This window comes from Penaeus vannamei, chromosome 10 (genome assembly GCF_042767895.1).
Source record: "Penaeus vannamei isolate JL-2024 chromosome 10, ASM4276789v1, whole genome shotgun sequence".
Classification (NCBI taxonomy): Eukaryota; Metazoa; Arthropoda; class Malacostraca; order Decapoda; family Penaeidae; genus Penaeus; species Penaeus vannamei.
Genome location: NC_091558.1, coordinates 44,660,797 through 44,672,552, shown reverse-complemented (window position 1 = coordinate 44,672,552; position 11,756 = coordinate 44,660,797). Strand labels below are relative to the sequence as shown.

Below are 11,756 nucleotides of genomic sequence, written 5' to 3'. Positions count from 1 at the left end.
TTTATATAATTAAAGAAGAGCTTTGCTTTTTACATTTATTGATTATATCCTTTCTAAAGTCTATTTTCGTCTCCCACATGGTTTGGGTATACTCAGCTCTTCCTATTTTATATCTTACACACGCTGCCTGAGATCTTTGTCTTCTGAATCTTTCCCAAAGGAACTGTTTGTTTTCTTTCATTTTCTTTGGTCATTTCTTCCTTCAGTTTTGAATCTTGATATGAAACTTTCTACTCCTTTTTTGTAGACATCGCCCAGGATGGTTTCCTAGGTTATGCCATCAAAGAAATCTTTAAAACTTCTAAAATCCCCTCTTTTGTAATTGTACTTTCCTTCTCTTTGTTTACTTAAAATGAAATCTTCCTGTAGTTGACGGTATTTTAGTTTAATCACGTCATGGTCACCTTTTCCTAAAGGAGGACAGTACTCCATATCCTTAATATCATCATTATGCTTTGTGAATATTAGCTTAGACAGAGACGGTCTATCTAGCTCTCTTACCCTGATATGATCTGTTAAATTCTGGAAAAGACAATACTCATTTATGACTTTAAAGTAATTTATTATTCCACCAATGTGTCTGCGCTCTGGAATGGAAACTTTCCCAGTCAGTTTTGTTATCAAGATGCCATGTTACAGGAATTTCTTTTGCATTGGTTCCCTAATGTTGTAGCATTTCTTCCAGGCTCTTGAACTTTTTTAAGATTAATTTTTGGTAATTTTCTAGTGACCACATCGATATATGAGGTGACATGTACTCTGTGGTTATTCTTATGTCTACCCCGTTTGTTTCTAACTCATTTTCCTTCAGTTCCAATATTGGGGTCTTGAGTAATTTCTAACTCCTTTGTAATATATATATATATATATATATATATATATATATATATATATATATATATACACGCATATATATATGTATGTGTGTGTGTACATAATAAAAAATGCAGCTAGTTGACTTGCAATATTGTGTCGGTAAAGGAGAGTCCATTTTTGCGCTGATAAATACCTGCGGTTGTGGTTGAAGTAAAACACGTGGATTATCAACTATTTCTTTATTAAATTTTATACCTCGGCGAAGGTATATAGCGTTATCACAATACAAAATTATACAAATTTCTGTGTGTACACAAATGAACTGTACAGAGAAGAGAAACCTTGAGAACTATATACAGAAAAGGAAAAAAACAAAAAACAAAAAAACAAAAAACAAAAAAACATAAAAAGACACATAACCTGCAACCAACGGCAGATTTTATTTTTCTATGTAATAGGTACATTTTGATTTGGCGGGGGAGGGTGTCAGGGGTGGGTCGCCCACGTGACACTTAGAGGCGAAAATCGTATTATTTCACACAGGAGATCAACCATGTGCGAAGGCCTTGCTAGCAGCAGGAGAGCCGGAGATGGCCTTTGGTAAACACTTCAAGAAAGAACAAAGAAAAAAAAATGAAAACAAAAATATATAGATATATATTCGATGATGGGGTGTGATTTAGTTCAGGTGAAAACGTTTTTTTTTTTTTAATTCCATTTTTAACGCATCCGAAACTAAATTCAAACGAAAAAAAAATATACTGAGACACTTATCGTTACATGGCATTGCACAAGTTTAACTTCATATAAAACAACAAAGGAGAAAATGAACGTCGAACACTTCAACACTTATAAATAATCTATTACGTTTAATTTTTGGCTCTCAAATCCAAGTTGAGAGGACTAAGGATCAGACCTCGTAGAATAATTTACAACAAATCGGCTATACAGATTTCGGACTGACCAACAGGATTTCGGGGGAAACACTTGGCACATAGACCGACTGCCAGCACCCCGAGCTTGGGCACTGGGCAGCGGAGGCGTCGTGGGGGGGGGTAGGGGGTTGGTTGGCACTTCGGCGGCTCTGGGGTGGCACCGCCGGCGACAGGGAAGGGGGGAAGGGGGGCGGGGGTAGGGCAGGGGCGCGTGGCACTTCTCGTCGAATGGTTCACCTGGCGTCTCTGCTGGTCGCGATGTTGGGCTGGGGGGGAGGGGAGGGGACGTGGGGTGGGGGTGTTGGCACATGGGGAGGAGCGTGGAGGGGGGGAGGGGGGAGGCACTGGTCTCGCGCATGGTGGGGAAGGGAGGGGAGTGTGGGGGGGGGTGAGCTTAGCAACGAGATTTCTAGAGACGGTTCTTGGGTGAATTTGGCATCTCGAGGGTATTGGCACATCGTCAGTCTGGTTGACACAAACACATCAAGAATGGCACTTCTCCAGCGCGGCACTTTTCCCCCGCGTCCGGAGGTTAGGAATGGCAACGTGTGGTGCTGCTTGCGACCCGTGCTTGCAACTCGGAAAAGCAACACGTCAAAACAGCGTTCAGGAGGAAATCGTCTGAGTATTTCACGCAAAACGCACTTCAACCTCGCGAGGACCGAGGAACCTGACCCACGCGCGCCCGTCGACGTCGCCTGCAGGAGGAAAACCCGACCCGGCAGGCACCCGGTGAGCGCGGGAGCCCCTGGCAGGCGCCCTACACTAAGACAATTGCGAGAGGAAAATGTCTAAGGAAAACGTGGCCTCTCCCCCACCGAAGGAAAAGGGAAAATGCAGGTCAGTTCAGCAGGTGTCAGCAGGAGCGAAGGGCGGGCGCGGTGGGCGTGGGCGCCACCCTCGACACGCCCCTCGCCCTCGCTTCCGGGACGAAACCAGGTCGCGGGCGCGGCGTCCTTCGAGGCACTTCTGGCTCTCTCGCGGCTGGGGTCATGGCTGCGTTCGGAGAGGTCACGGTCCCATGTTCCATCTGAGGCACTGTCATGCGGACTCACTTAAGCGCAACGACACCGGACTCCAGGGGGCCCGGGTCCTGTTGGCTCCCGCGCTCCCGTGCGCCAGTTCCTAGTCTTTTTTTGTAAACCACTGTATATACATGTGCATTTCAATATGTGTATGTGTACTGCCTGTGTGTGTGTATAATGTATGTGTGTATGTGTATGTTTAAGTGTATGTGTATATGTACGTGCATGCGAATGTGTAAGTGTATATCTATATAAAAGTTGATATGTGTATGTGAATATGCGTACGAGTACATGAATGCATATGTCGAGTGTGTGTGTGAATATACACATACGCGCACACTGTCCGCATCTTGGTAAGCATGAGAAGCACTGGCTGAGAACTCGAGGAGTGTCCTGATATGCTCGACCCTTTTCTCACTTAGCACTTGCTACAGAATGCACCGCGTTGCATGTCGCACCATCTGAGGCAGTAACTCACCCTCCGTGACATCTACTAAGTGTGGTAATCACTGCGTGTCTCCTAATTATGCAGTTCTATATATACAGGTCCTTGCCTTGTCAACAGCCTCCGATACTGTACACTGTCAGTCATTTGCACATCGATACATCTCAACGAATATAATATTCCGGAAGCCTTTTTTCTGTTTGTCAAAACAACACAACACCGGCATCCATTTTCCCTGGCTTGAGACTCTCAAGTCTCTCCTGCGGGTGTAACTCTCGACGCTTTGTCTCGTCCGATGCCAGTTTTGATTCAAACACTAAATATTCACAAATATACAAAACATCGCGCATCATTCGATTAAAGACATTTGGCAACGTTACACCCTTGAGTATATCACATCTGCAACAGCCGCTCGAGTTCCGCTGCGTCGAGGCGGCGACCCGCTCGGAGCGCGCCGCCGTCCTAGCCGTTCACGCCGAGGGAGAGGGTGACTGCTGATAATGATGATGGTGGTGGTGATGGCGGCGCTGGTGTTGGAGTGGAGGGTAGAGTGACGGCTATATCCTGAGCTCGGTCTCCGAGCCCGACGAAGCGCCGGCCATGAGCCCCGCCGGCCCCGGCCGCTGCCCCACCGGCCGCCCGTGGTGAGGCGTCGACGTGGCCGAGGTCTGGGCGACGGCGGCGGCGGCGGTGGACGTCGCGTGGGTGACGCTGCCCGGCGTCATGAGCGGGGAGATGGAGGGGGAGCGCGTGGCTAGGGGGGAGAGGGAGGGGCTGAATGAGGGCGACATGGCAGGGGAGGTGAAGGACGATTCGTGGCTGATGGGGGAGCGAGGCAGCGAGGGCAGAGTCATCTGACTAGTTCGCACCGAGCTGAGGGCGACCGGGGCGATGGAGCGGGGCGCGACGCTGGTCAGCAGAGGCGGCGGGATCGTCTTCACCTGAGGGTTCAACGTCTTTTTCATGGGCTCGCGGCTGTAGTTGGGCGCTGAGTCGTCCTTGAGGCGAGCGATCTCCGAGAAGACGTGGGCGAGCGGCTGGTACTGCGGCCCCCAGTCCAGCAGGTAGTCCCAGTTGTAGGAGCCCTGGAGCTCCTCCTCGCTGTGCACGATGGAGCTGAGGGAGCCCGTCATGGAGGGTTGGCTCTCGTCGCCGAAGCCGAAGGCTCTGGTGCCGTCCATGATGGAGGACTCCTCCTCGGGCGTGACCTCGTTCAGCTTGGCGTAGATGAGGTTGCTGATGTCCATGCCGTCCGCCTCGCCTCCGCCCTCGTCGTCGAACATGTGCATGCTCTCCATGGAGTGCGCCAGGTCCTGCGAGCCCTTGGTCGACTCGCTCTTGGTCGTGTCGATGCCGAGCCGCGCGAGGTATTCCTGAGTGTTGTGCACGGACACGTCGCTCATGTTGTCGTCGTCGCGGATGCCCGAGTCGGGCAGGCCCAGCCGCTCCCGCAGCTTCTGCTGCTGGATCAGCGGCCCCTCGTTGATCATGCGGATCTCCTCGTCCTCCACGTCCTCGTTGTCGTCGGCGCTGCCCCGGCCGCTGCTGGCGCTCTGGCTCTGCTCGCTCATCTCGGAGGTCGTGTTGCCGTGGTGGTGGCTGCGCTCGCCGTGGTGGTCGTAGTGCGGCAGGTCGTTGTAGCGGGGCGGGTACTGAGACAGGTCAGCGGGCGCCGTGGGAGGAGGCCGGATGTCGATGGTGTCGAAGGAGGTGTCGAACTGGTCGGTCATGGCCGGCTTCCGGGCGCGCAGGTTCCGCCGGTACAGGAAGAGGAAAGCGCCGCCGAAAATGAGCACCAGGAAGATGAGGGCGATGAGGAGGCCGATGGCCCAGGTGGCCAGCCCGCCCGAGTCCTGGCCTCCCGTGACGGCCGGAGTGGTGGTGTTCCACGTGCCGTTCCTGCCGCCCACGCTGACCTCGGCCTCGGCCACGGCCTGCAGCGACCCCACCAGGCCCGACGTCGCCACAATCTTCAGGCGAGTGAGTCCTTCGTCGCGGCCTCCGACGCGGCGCACCGTGATCTCTCCGGACGTCCTGTTGATCTTGTAGGTCTGCGAGGAGGTCAGGAGCGAGTAGAAGACGCGGCCGTCGGGCCCCTCGTCCTTGTCCGTGGCCTCCACGCGGCCCACGACGGCGCCCGCCTCCAGGTTGGTGGGGATGGCGAAGTTGTAGTTGCGCTCCAGGAACTCGGGCGCGAACTCGTCCTTGCTCTCGACGTTGACCTGCACCATGACGACGGCCGACTTGCCGCCGGCGTCCACGGCGCGGAGCATGAACGAGTAGATCTGCTTGGCCTCGTAGTCGAACACCGCCTGCGTGACCACGACGCCCGTCTTGTGGTTCACGCTGAACTTGTCCATGTCCTTCCCTTCAGGGATGGAGTAGTTGACGGCCCCGTACTGCCCCCTGTCGGCGTCGTTGGCGTGGGCCGTGAAGACGGTGGTGCCGACGGGGGCGTTCTCCTCCACGAACTCGAGGTACTTGTCCACGGGGAACTGCGGCGCATTGTCGTTCTCGTCGTAGAGGGTGATGTTGACCGTGGCGAGGGCGGAGAGGGGATGGTGGCGGTTGCTGTCGGTCGCCCTCACGATGAACCTGTACTCGGGGACTTCGTCGAAGTCCAGCGACTCCCGGAGGATGATGAGGCCGCTGTCGGGGTCGAGGGCGAAGACCTGGTGGTCGTTGCCCGAGGTGATGTCGTAATGGATCCTGGCGTTGTCTCCGGCGTCGTCGTCGGTGGCCAGGACCTGCAGGATGGAGGCGCCGACGCCGAGGGACTCGCTCACGACCACGCTGTACACGCTCTGGTTGAAGACGGGCGCGTGGTCGTTCACGTCGCCCACGGTGATGACGACCTCGGCGGTGGCGTTGCGGGCGGGGTGGCCGCGGTCGGTGGCCAGCGTCACCAGCCGGAACTGCGCGTGCTGCTCGCGGTCCAGGCGCTTCACCAGCAGGATCTTGCCGGTGCTGCTCGTGATCTGGAAGGCGTTGAGCTCGTTGCCGCCCACGATCTTGTAGTCGATGTTCCGGTTGAGGCGAGACTCGTCCATGTCGGAGGCCGAGACCCGCGTGACGATGTGGCCGCGGGGGGCGTTCTCGCTGACGTTGGCCCTGCCGAGGAGAGGGAAATGAGCATGCAAGCGTACAATAAGTGTGCAGACATGGTTATTCACACAGACACAGCCAGCCAGCAACCCAGCCAGCCACACACACACACAGACACCCTACTGAAGCCCATGCTTTCAGTCTGCCAACGGAAATCACTATCTACGAAAACCAAAGAAACTTAAGATGGCCCTTACGTGTACACTTCTCGCGAGAACTTGGGCGCGTTGTCGTTGACGTCAGTGACCTGGATCCTGACGGCGGCCACGGCGGCGAGCGAGGGGCGTCCTCCGTCCCTCGCCGTCACCACGAGCTGGATCACGGGCTGCCGGGGGTTGTAGTGCACCGAGGAGTTGGTGTAGATGACGCCCGTGCGCTCGCTGATGTAGAAGCCGGCGTCGGAGGCCGTGCCCAGGCTGTAGGTGACGCGGGCGTTGATGCCTGCGTCGGCGTCGGTGGCGTTCACCTGCCGGGGGAGGGAGGGGGGGCGGCGTCAGGGGCAGTCCTCGCAAGGTGAGTCAGTGTGCGCGAATCACCCACGAATTTGAATAAGTTTAAACTACAAAATTATAGAACAAATCTTGAGTGCATTCACCGTATACAATTTTTTGACAAAATGCAATTCCTAAAAAATGCTACATAATTGGCACAATGCCTCTGATTTGTTGAAGCTTAAAATTAATTTTCAGTTAAAGTGAAGGCAATGGTACAATACTTAACAACAATAATTAATGTGTTCACTTGACTGAATATCGATTGGTATTTCAGCGATGTACACATCAGCTTGTAAATTCTTTTGAATGACATTTCAGCGCGGTCGGTCCCCTTCCCGCCACTCACCCTGATCACGGAGGTTCCCGAAGGAGAGAGCTCGGGCAGCTCCACCTGATACGCCTGCTGCGTGAAGACGGGCGTGTTGTCGTTCTCGTCGACGACCTGGACCGTGATGGACGTGGTGGCTACGTGGGCGGTGTCGGACGCCTCCACCTGGAGCATGTACTCCGCCCGCGCCTCGTGGTCCAGAGGCGCCGCCAGGGTGATCTTGCCGCTGAACTTGTCGATGCTGAACATGTTGTGCGGGTTTCCGTCCGTGGCGAAGTTGTACGTGATGGCGGGGTTCGTGTCCACGTCGTTGGCCGTGATGGTGGTGATCACGGTGCCCACCTCGGATCCTGGAAGGGGAAAACGGGGACATGGGTTACACTTACACTGTACTTACTCTCTGCATTCAACATTTCACACGTCAATCCTTTTCGGGAGGGAATGAGCGATGTAAAACTGGGTCAGCGCCTCACCTTCGGACACCTGGACGATGGAGTGCGGCGGGAACGTGGGCTGGTTGTCGTTGGCGTCCACGATGTTGATCCTGAGGGTGCAGGTGCCCGTCAGCTGCGGCGCGCCCTCGTCGGTGGCGATGATGGTCAGCTTGTAGGCGTCGCGGATCTCGCGGTCCAGCACGATGTTCGTCTTGACTATGCCCGAAAACGGAGGGTCGATGACGAAGGCGTTGTCGTGGTTGCCGTCCACGATGTGGTAGACGATGTTCGCGTTCGCGCCCGTGTCGTCGTCCGTGGCCGAGACCTGCATGACGTAGGCGCCCTTGTTGTACCCCTCCCACACCGAGGAGATGTACTGGTCCTGCGTGAAGCGCGGCGTGTTGTCGTTGACGTCGACCAGGGTGATCCAGACGCTCGTGTAGGCGTAGAGGGGGACCTCGCTCTCCGCGCGCGCCACCACGATCAGCCTCATCTTCGGCAGCGTTTCGTAGTCGAGGCGCTCCGGGTTCCGCACCCGGATCAGACCGTTGTTGCTGTTGATGTCGAAGATGTTGTCCTCGTTGCAGGAGCCGAAGCTGTACGTGATCCTGGGGAGGCGGGCGTCCGTGCGGTACACCCCGACCTGAATCACGTCCGTGCCCGCCGGCGCGTTCTCGTCCAGCTCCACGGAATAGTTCGAGCTGTGGAATTTGAGCGTCGTCGCCGAGGCGTTGCCGACGCGGATCTCCACCAGGCCCGTCGACGACTGGAACGGCGTCCCGCGGTCCCTGGCGATGACCTCCAGGTGGAACAAGTCGCCGCTCTCAAGGCCCAGCTGGCTCGTGGCGGTGACGATGCCCGTCTCGGGGTTGATGCGGAACTTGTTGTTCTCTGACTTGTTGACCAAGCTGCGGGATATAATCATTATCATTATCCTCATTCTGCTCCTTTTGGCGGGATAAAAGTTTGTCTCAATAACAAAAGGTGAATGGGCAAGCGGAGGAAAAGTCACAAACATACCTGAAGAAAATGTCTGCGTTGACTCCTTCGTCCTTGTCGGAGGCGGTGACTTGAATCAGCTGGTTGCCGGGGTGGTAGTAGCCCGGGACGTCCACCGTGAACGGATACAGGCTGAACACGGGCTTGTTGTCGTTCACGTCCGTGATGGTGATCTGGACCTGCGTCTTCTCTGAGCGCGAGTCGTAGCGCCCCCCGTCGGTGGCTCTCACCTCGAACGTGTACACGCTCTTCTTCTCGCGATCGAAGGTTCTGTCGGGAATTGAAGATAGAAAATTAGAAACATGTCAATCGATTTACTCAAAGATTAGGCTAGTTTGCCCGCGTGTGATGAAGATATTGCAGCAAAAACCCAGAGTGCGATGCCTTACCCGGCCGTCGTGATGACACCCGTTTCGTTGTCGATCTTGAAGAGCCACTGCGTCTCGTTGCTGAGCGAGTACGTTATCCGCGCGTTCTCCCCGTGGTCCTCGTCCGTGGCCCGCACCGTCAGGACGGTCGTCCCCGGCGGCGCGTCCTCCGGCAGCGACGCCGTGTACCGATTCTGCGAGAACTTGGGGTCGTTGTCGTTCTGGTCCTCCACCGTGATGGTGATGTTGCAGATGCCCCGCAGCGGCGAGGAGGCGCGGTCCTCGGCCGTGATGACCAGGAAGTACTTGGCACTGGCCTCGCGGTCCAGCGGCCGCGACGACAGCTGGCCCGTGTACGAGCCGATGCTGAACTTGTTGTTGATGTTGCCGTCGGTGATGGAGTACCTGACGCGGCCGTTGAAGCCGGCGTCCCTGTCGGTGGCCAGGACGGTGTGGATGACGGACAGGTCGGTGTTCTCGGGCACGCGCAGCGGGTAGCAGGAGTCGCGGAACTCGGGCGCGTGGTCGTTGACGTCCGTGAGCGTGACGAGGACCGACGCCGTGTCGTACTGCGCCGGGAACGAGCCGTCGCGCACGTAGATGGTCAGCGTGTACTGGTCCTTCTCCTCGCGGTCCAGCGTGGCCACCGTGTGGATCTCGCCCGTGCCGGGGTTGATGCGGAACTTGTTGTCGCCGATGCCGGCCGGGATGATGTACGTGAGGTTGCTGTTGGTGCCGTAGTCGCGGTCCGTGGCCGTGACGCGGATCACGGACGTGCCCGGGGGCGCGCCCTCGGACACGTTGGCCTTGTACACCGGCTGGCTGAACTTGGGCGGGTTGTCGTTCACGTCCTCGATGAACACCTCGATGACCTGCATGGCGGAGCGCGGCGGCTGGCCGTGGTCGCTGGCCGTCACGTTGAGGCGGTACTGCGTGGCGCGCTCGCGGTCCAGCGCCTTGACGATGGTCAGCACGCCGGTCTCGTAGTCCAGGGCGAAGCTGCCGTCCTCGTTGCCGGACGTGATGATGTACGTGACGCGGCCGTTGTCGAGCGAGTCCTCGTCCGTGGCGATGACGTGCAGCACGGGGAAGCCGCGCGGCTCGTCCTCCATGATGTCGACGCGGCCGCGGGACACGAACTTGGGCGAGTTGTCGTTGTAGTCCTCGATGAGGATGCGCGCCGTGACGGAGGCCTGGCGCCGCTTGGTCTCGTCGCGCGGCTGGTCCGACGCCGTGACCACCAGCGTGAACTCGAGGTGCTCCTCGTAGTCCAGCGGCGCCATGAGCGTCAGCATGCCCGTCGTCGAGTCCAGCTTGAACACCTTCTTCGGCGACTGCTGCGTGAGCGCGTACTGCAGGTAGCCGTTGTCGCCCGAGTCGAGGTCGGTGGCGGTGAAGTTCCAGACGGGCGTGCCGATGGCCGTGTTCTCGCTGATGGAGAAGATGATGGGGTCGTCCTTGAACACGGGCGACTGGTCGTTCTCGTCCTGCACCTCGATCTTCACGTTGATGATGGAGCTCTGCGGGTTGGTGGACGACGCGTCCACGGCCTTCACCTGCAGCATGTACTCGGCCGTGAGCTCGAAGTCCACCTCCCTGGCCGTGAACACCTGCCCCGTCGTCTTGTTGATGTCGAACGTGCCGAAGGTGTTGCCCGACAGGATCGTGTAGGTGACGCGGCCGTTCTCGTTGGCGTCGCGGTCCACGGCGATGACCGAGCCCACCTCCTCGCCCACCTCCACCCCCTCCTTCACCCGGAAAGTCATCGACGACGCCGGGAAGGTCGGCCGGTTGTCGTTCAGGTCCAGCACCTCGATCTGAATCAGCTTGGTGACGTTCCTGGGAGGGTTGCCCTGGTCGCTCGCCATCACCACCACGCGGTACTCCTGCTTCGCCTCGTGGTCCAGCACCTGCGGGAGAGCGACGCGTGAGGGAGACGAGCAGGCGGAAGGGAAAGCAGAAATATGGGGCTTCATACTTTTTTCTCTCTCTCATTCATCTTAAACCCGATCTTAGAGAGACAAGATTCCGAACAAAGTAAATATAAAATTACCAAGAGAGAGTGAGTGAGAGAGAGAGAGAGAGAGAGAGAGAGAGAGAGAGAGAGAGAGAGAGAGAGAGAGAGAGAAAGAAAGAAAGAAAGACAGAGAGAGAGAGAGAGAGAGAGAGAGAGAGAGAGAGAGAGCGAGAGAGAGAGAGAGAGAGAGAGAGAGAAAGAGAGATAGAGAGAAAGGCAGATACATAGACAAAACACACACACACACACACACACACACACACACACACAAACAAAACAGTAAAAAAAAACACAGCAAACAAAACCAAACACCACACCTCATCGCCCCCAAACGAACCCAACGACCACAAACCTTGGTGGTGGTGATGATGCCGGTCGTGGGATTGATGGTGAAGGCAGAATCGTCATCGGATTCGTCATTGGTGATGAACGAATAGGTAATGGACGCGTTATTCCCTTCGTCCCGATCGGTGGCTCGAACCTGCATCAAGTAAAGGGGGGTGGGGGGGAGAGGTTAATTCATGAGCCGTTGTGATGCATAGAATGGTGGTAGGAGGAGTAGGGGTGGGTGTGGGTTGGGGCTGCGAGGAGTGGTAATGGGGGTAGTTGTAATGGTAGTAGTGGTGGTAGTAGTAGTAGTAGTAGTAGTAGTAGTAGTAGTAGTAGTAGTAGTAGTAGTAGTAGTAGTAGTAGTAGTAGTAGTAGTAGTAGTAGTAGTGGTAGTGGTAGTAATAGTGGTAGTAGCGGTAGTAGTGGTAGTAGCAGTAGTAGTAGTAGTAGTAGTAGTAGT

The 11,756-nt window shown here is 55.9% G+C and overlaps 2 protein-coding genes across 2 annotated transcripts in view; both read right to left on the bottom strand.

The window, feature by feature from the left end:
- Positions 1-1,040: 1,040 nt before the first annotated feature.
- Positions 1,041-11,756, bottom strand: part of ds (dachsous cadherin-related 1) — a 230,043-nt gene continuing 219,327 nt past the window's right edge. The window contains exons 12-18 of the mRNA XM_070126730.1: positions 11,319-11,447; positions 8,971-10,859; positions 8,603-8,851; positions 7,622-8,490; positions 7,167-7,498; positions 6,524-6,792; positions 1,041-6,332 (exon numbers count right to left, since the gene is read on the bottom strand). Of these exons, the coding sequence (XP_069982831.1) occupies positions 3,779-6,332; positions 6,524-6,792; positions 7,167-7,498; positions 7,622-8,490; positions 8,603-8,851; positions 8,971-10,859; positions 11,319-11,447 (6,291 nt within the window). The 3' untranslated portion in view covers positions 1,041-3,778. The remainder of the gene's footprint in view (positions 6,333-6,523; positions 6,793-7,166; positions 7,499-7,621; positions 8,491-8,602; positions 8,852-8,970; positions 10,860-11,318; positions 11,448-11,756) is intronic.
- LOC138863065 (uncharacterized protein DDB_G0290587-like) overlaps positions 11,481-11,756 on the bottom strand; it is a gene marked incomplete at its 5' end in the record, with an annotated part of 569 nt that continues 293 nt past the window's right edge. The window contains one exon of the mRNA XM_070126796.1: positions 11,481-11,756. This exon is cut by the window's right edge and continues 121 nt beyond it. Coding sequence (XP_069982897.1) covers positions 11,481-11,756 — 276 coding nt within the window.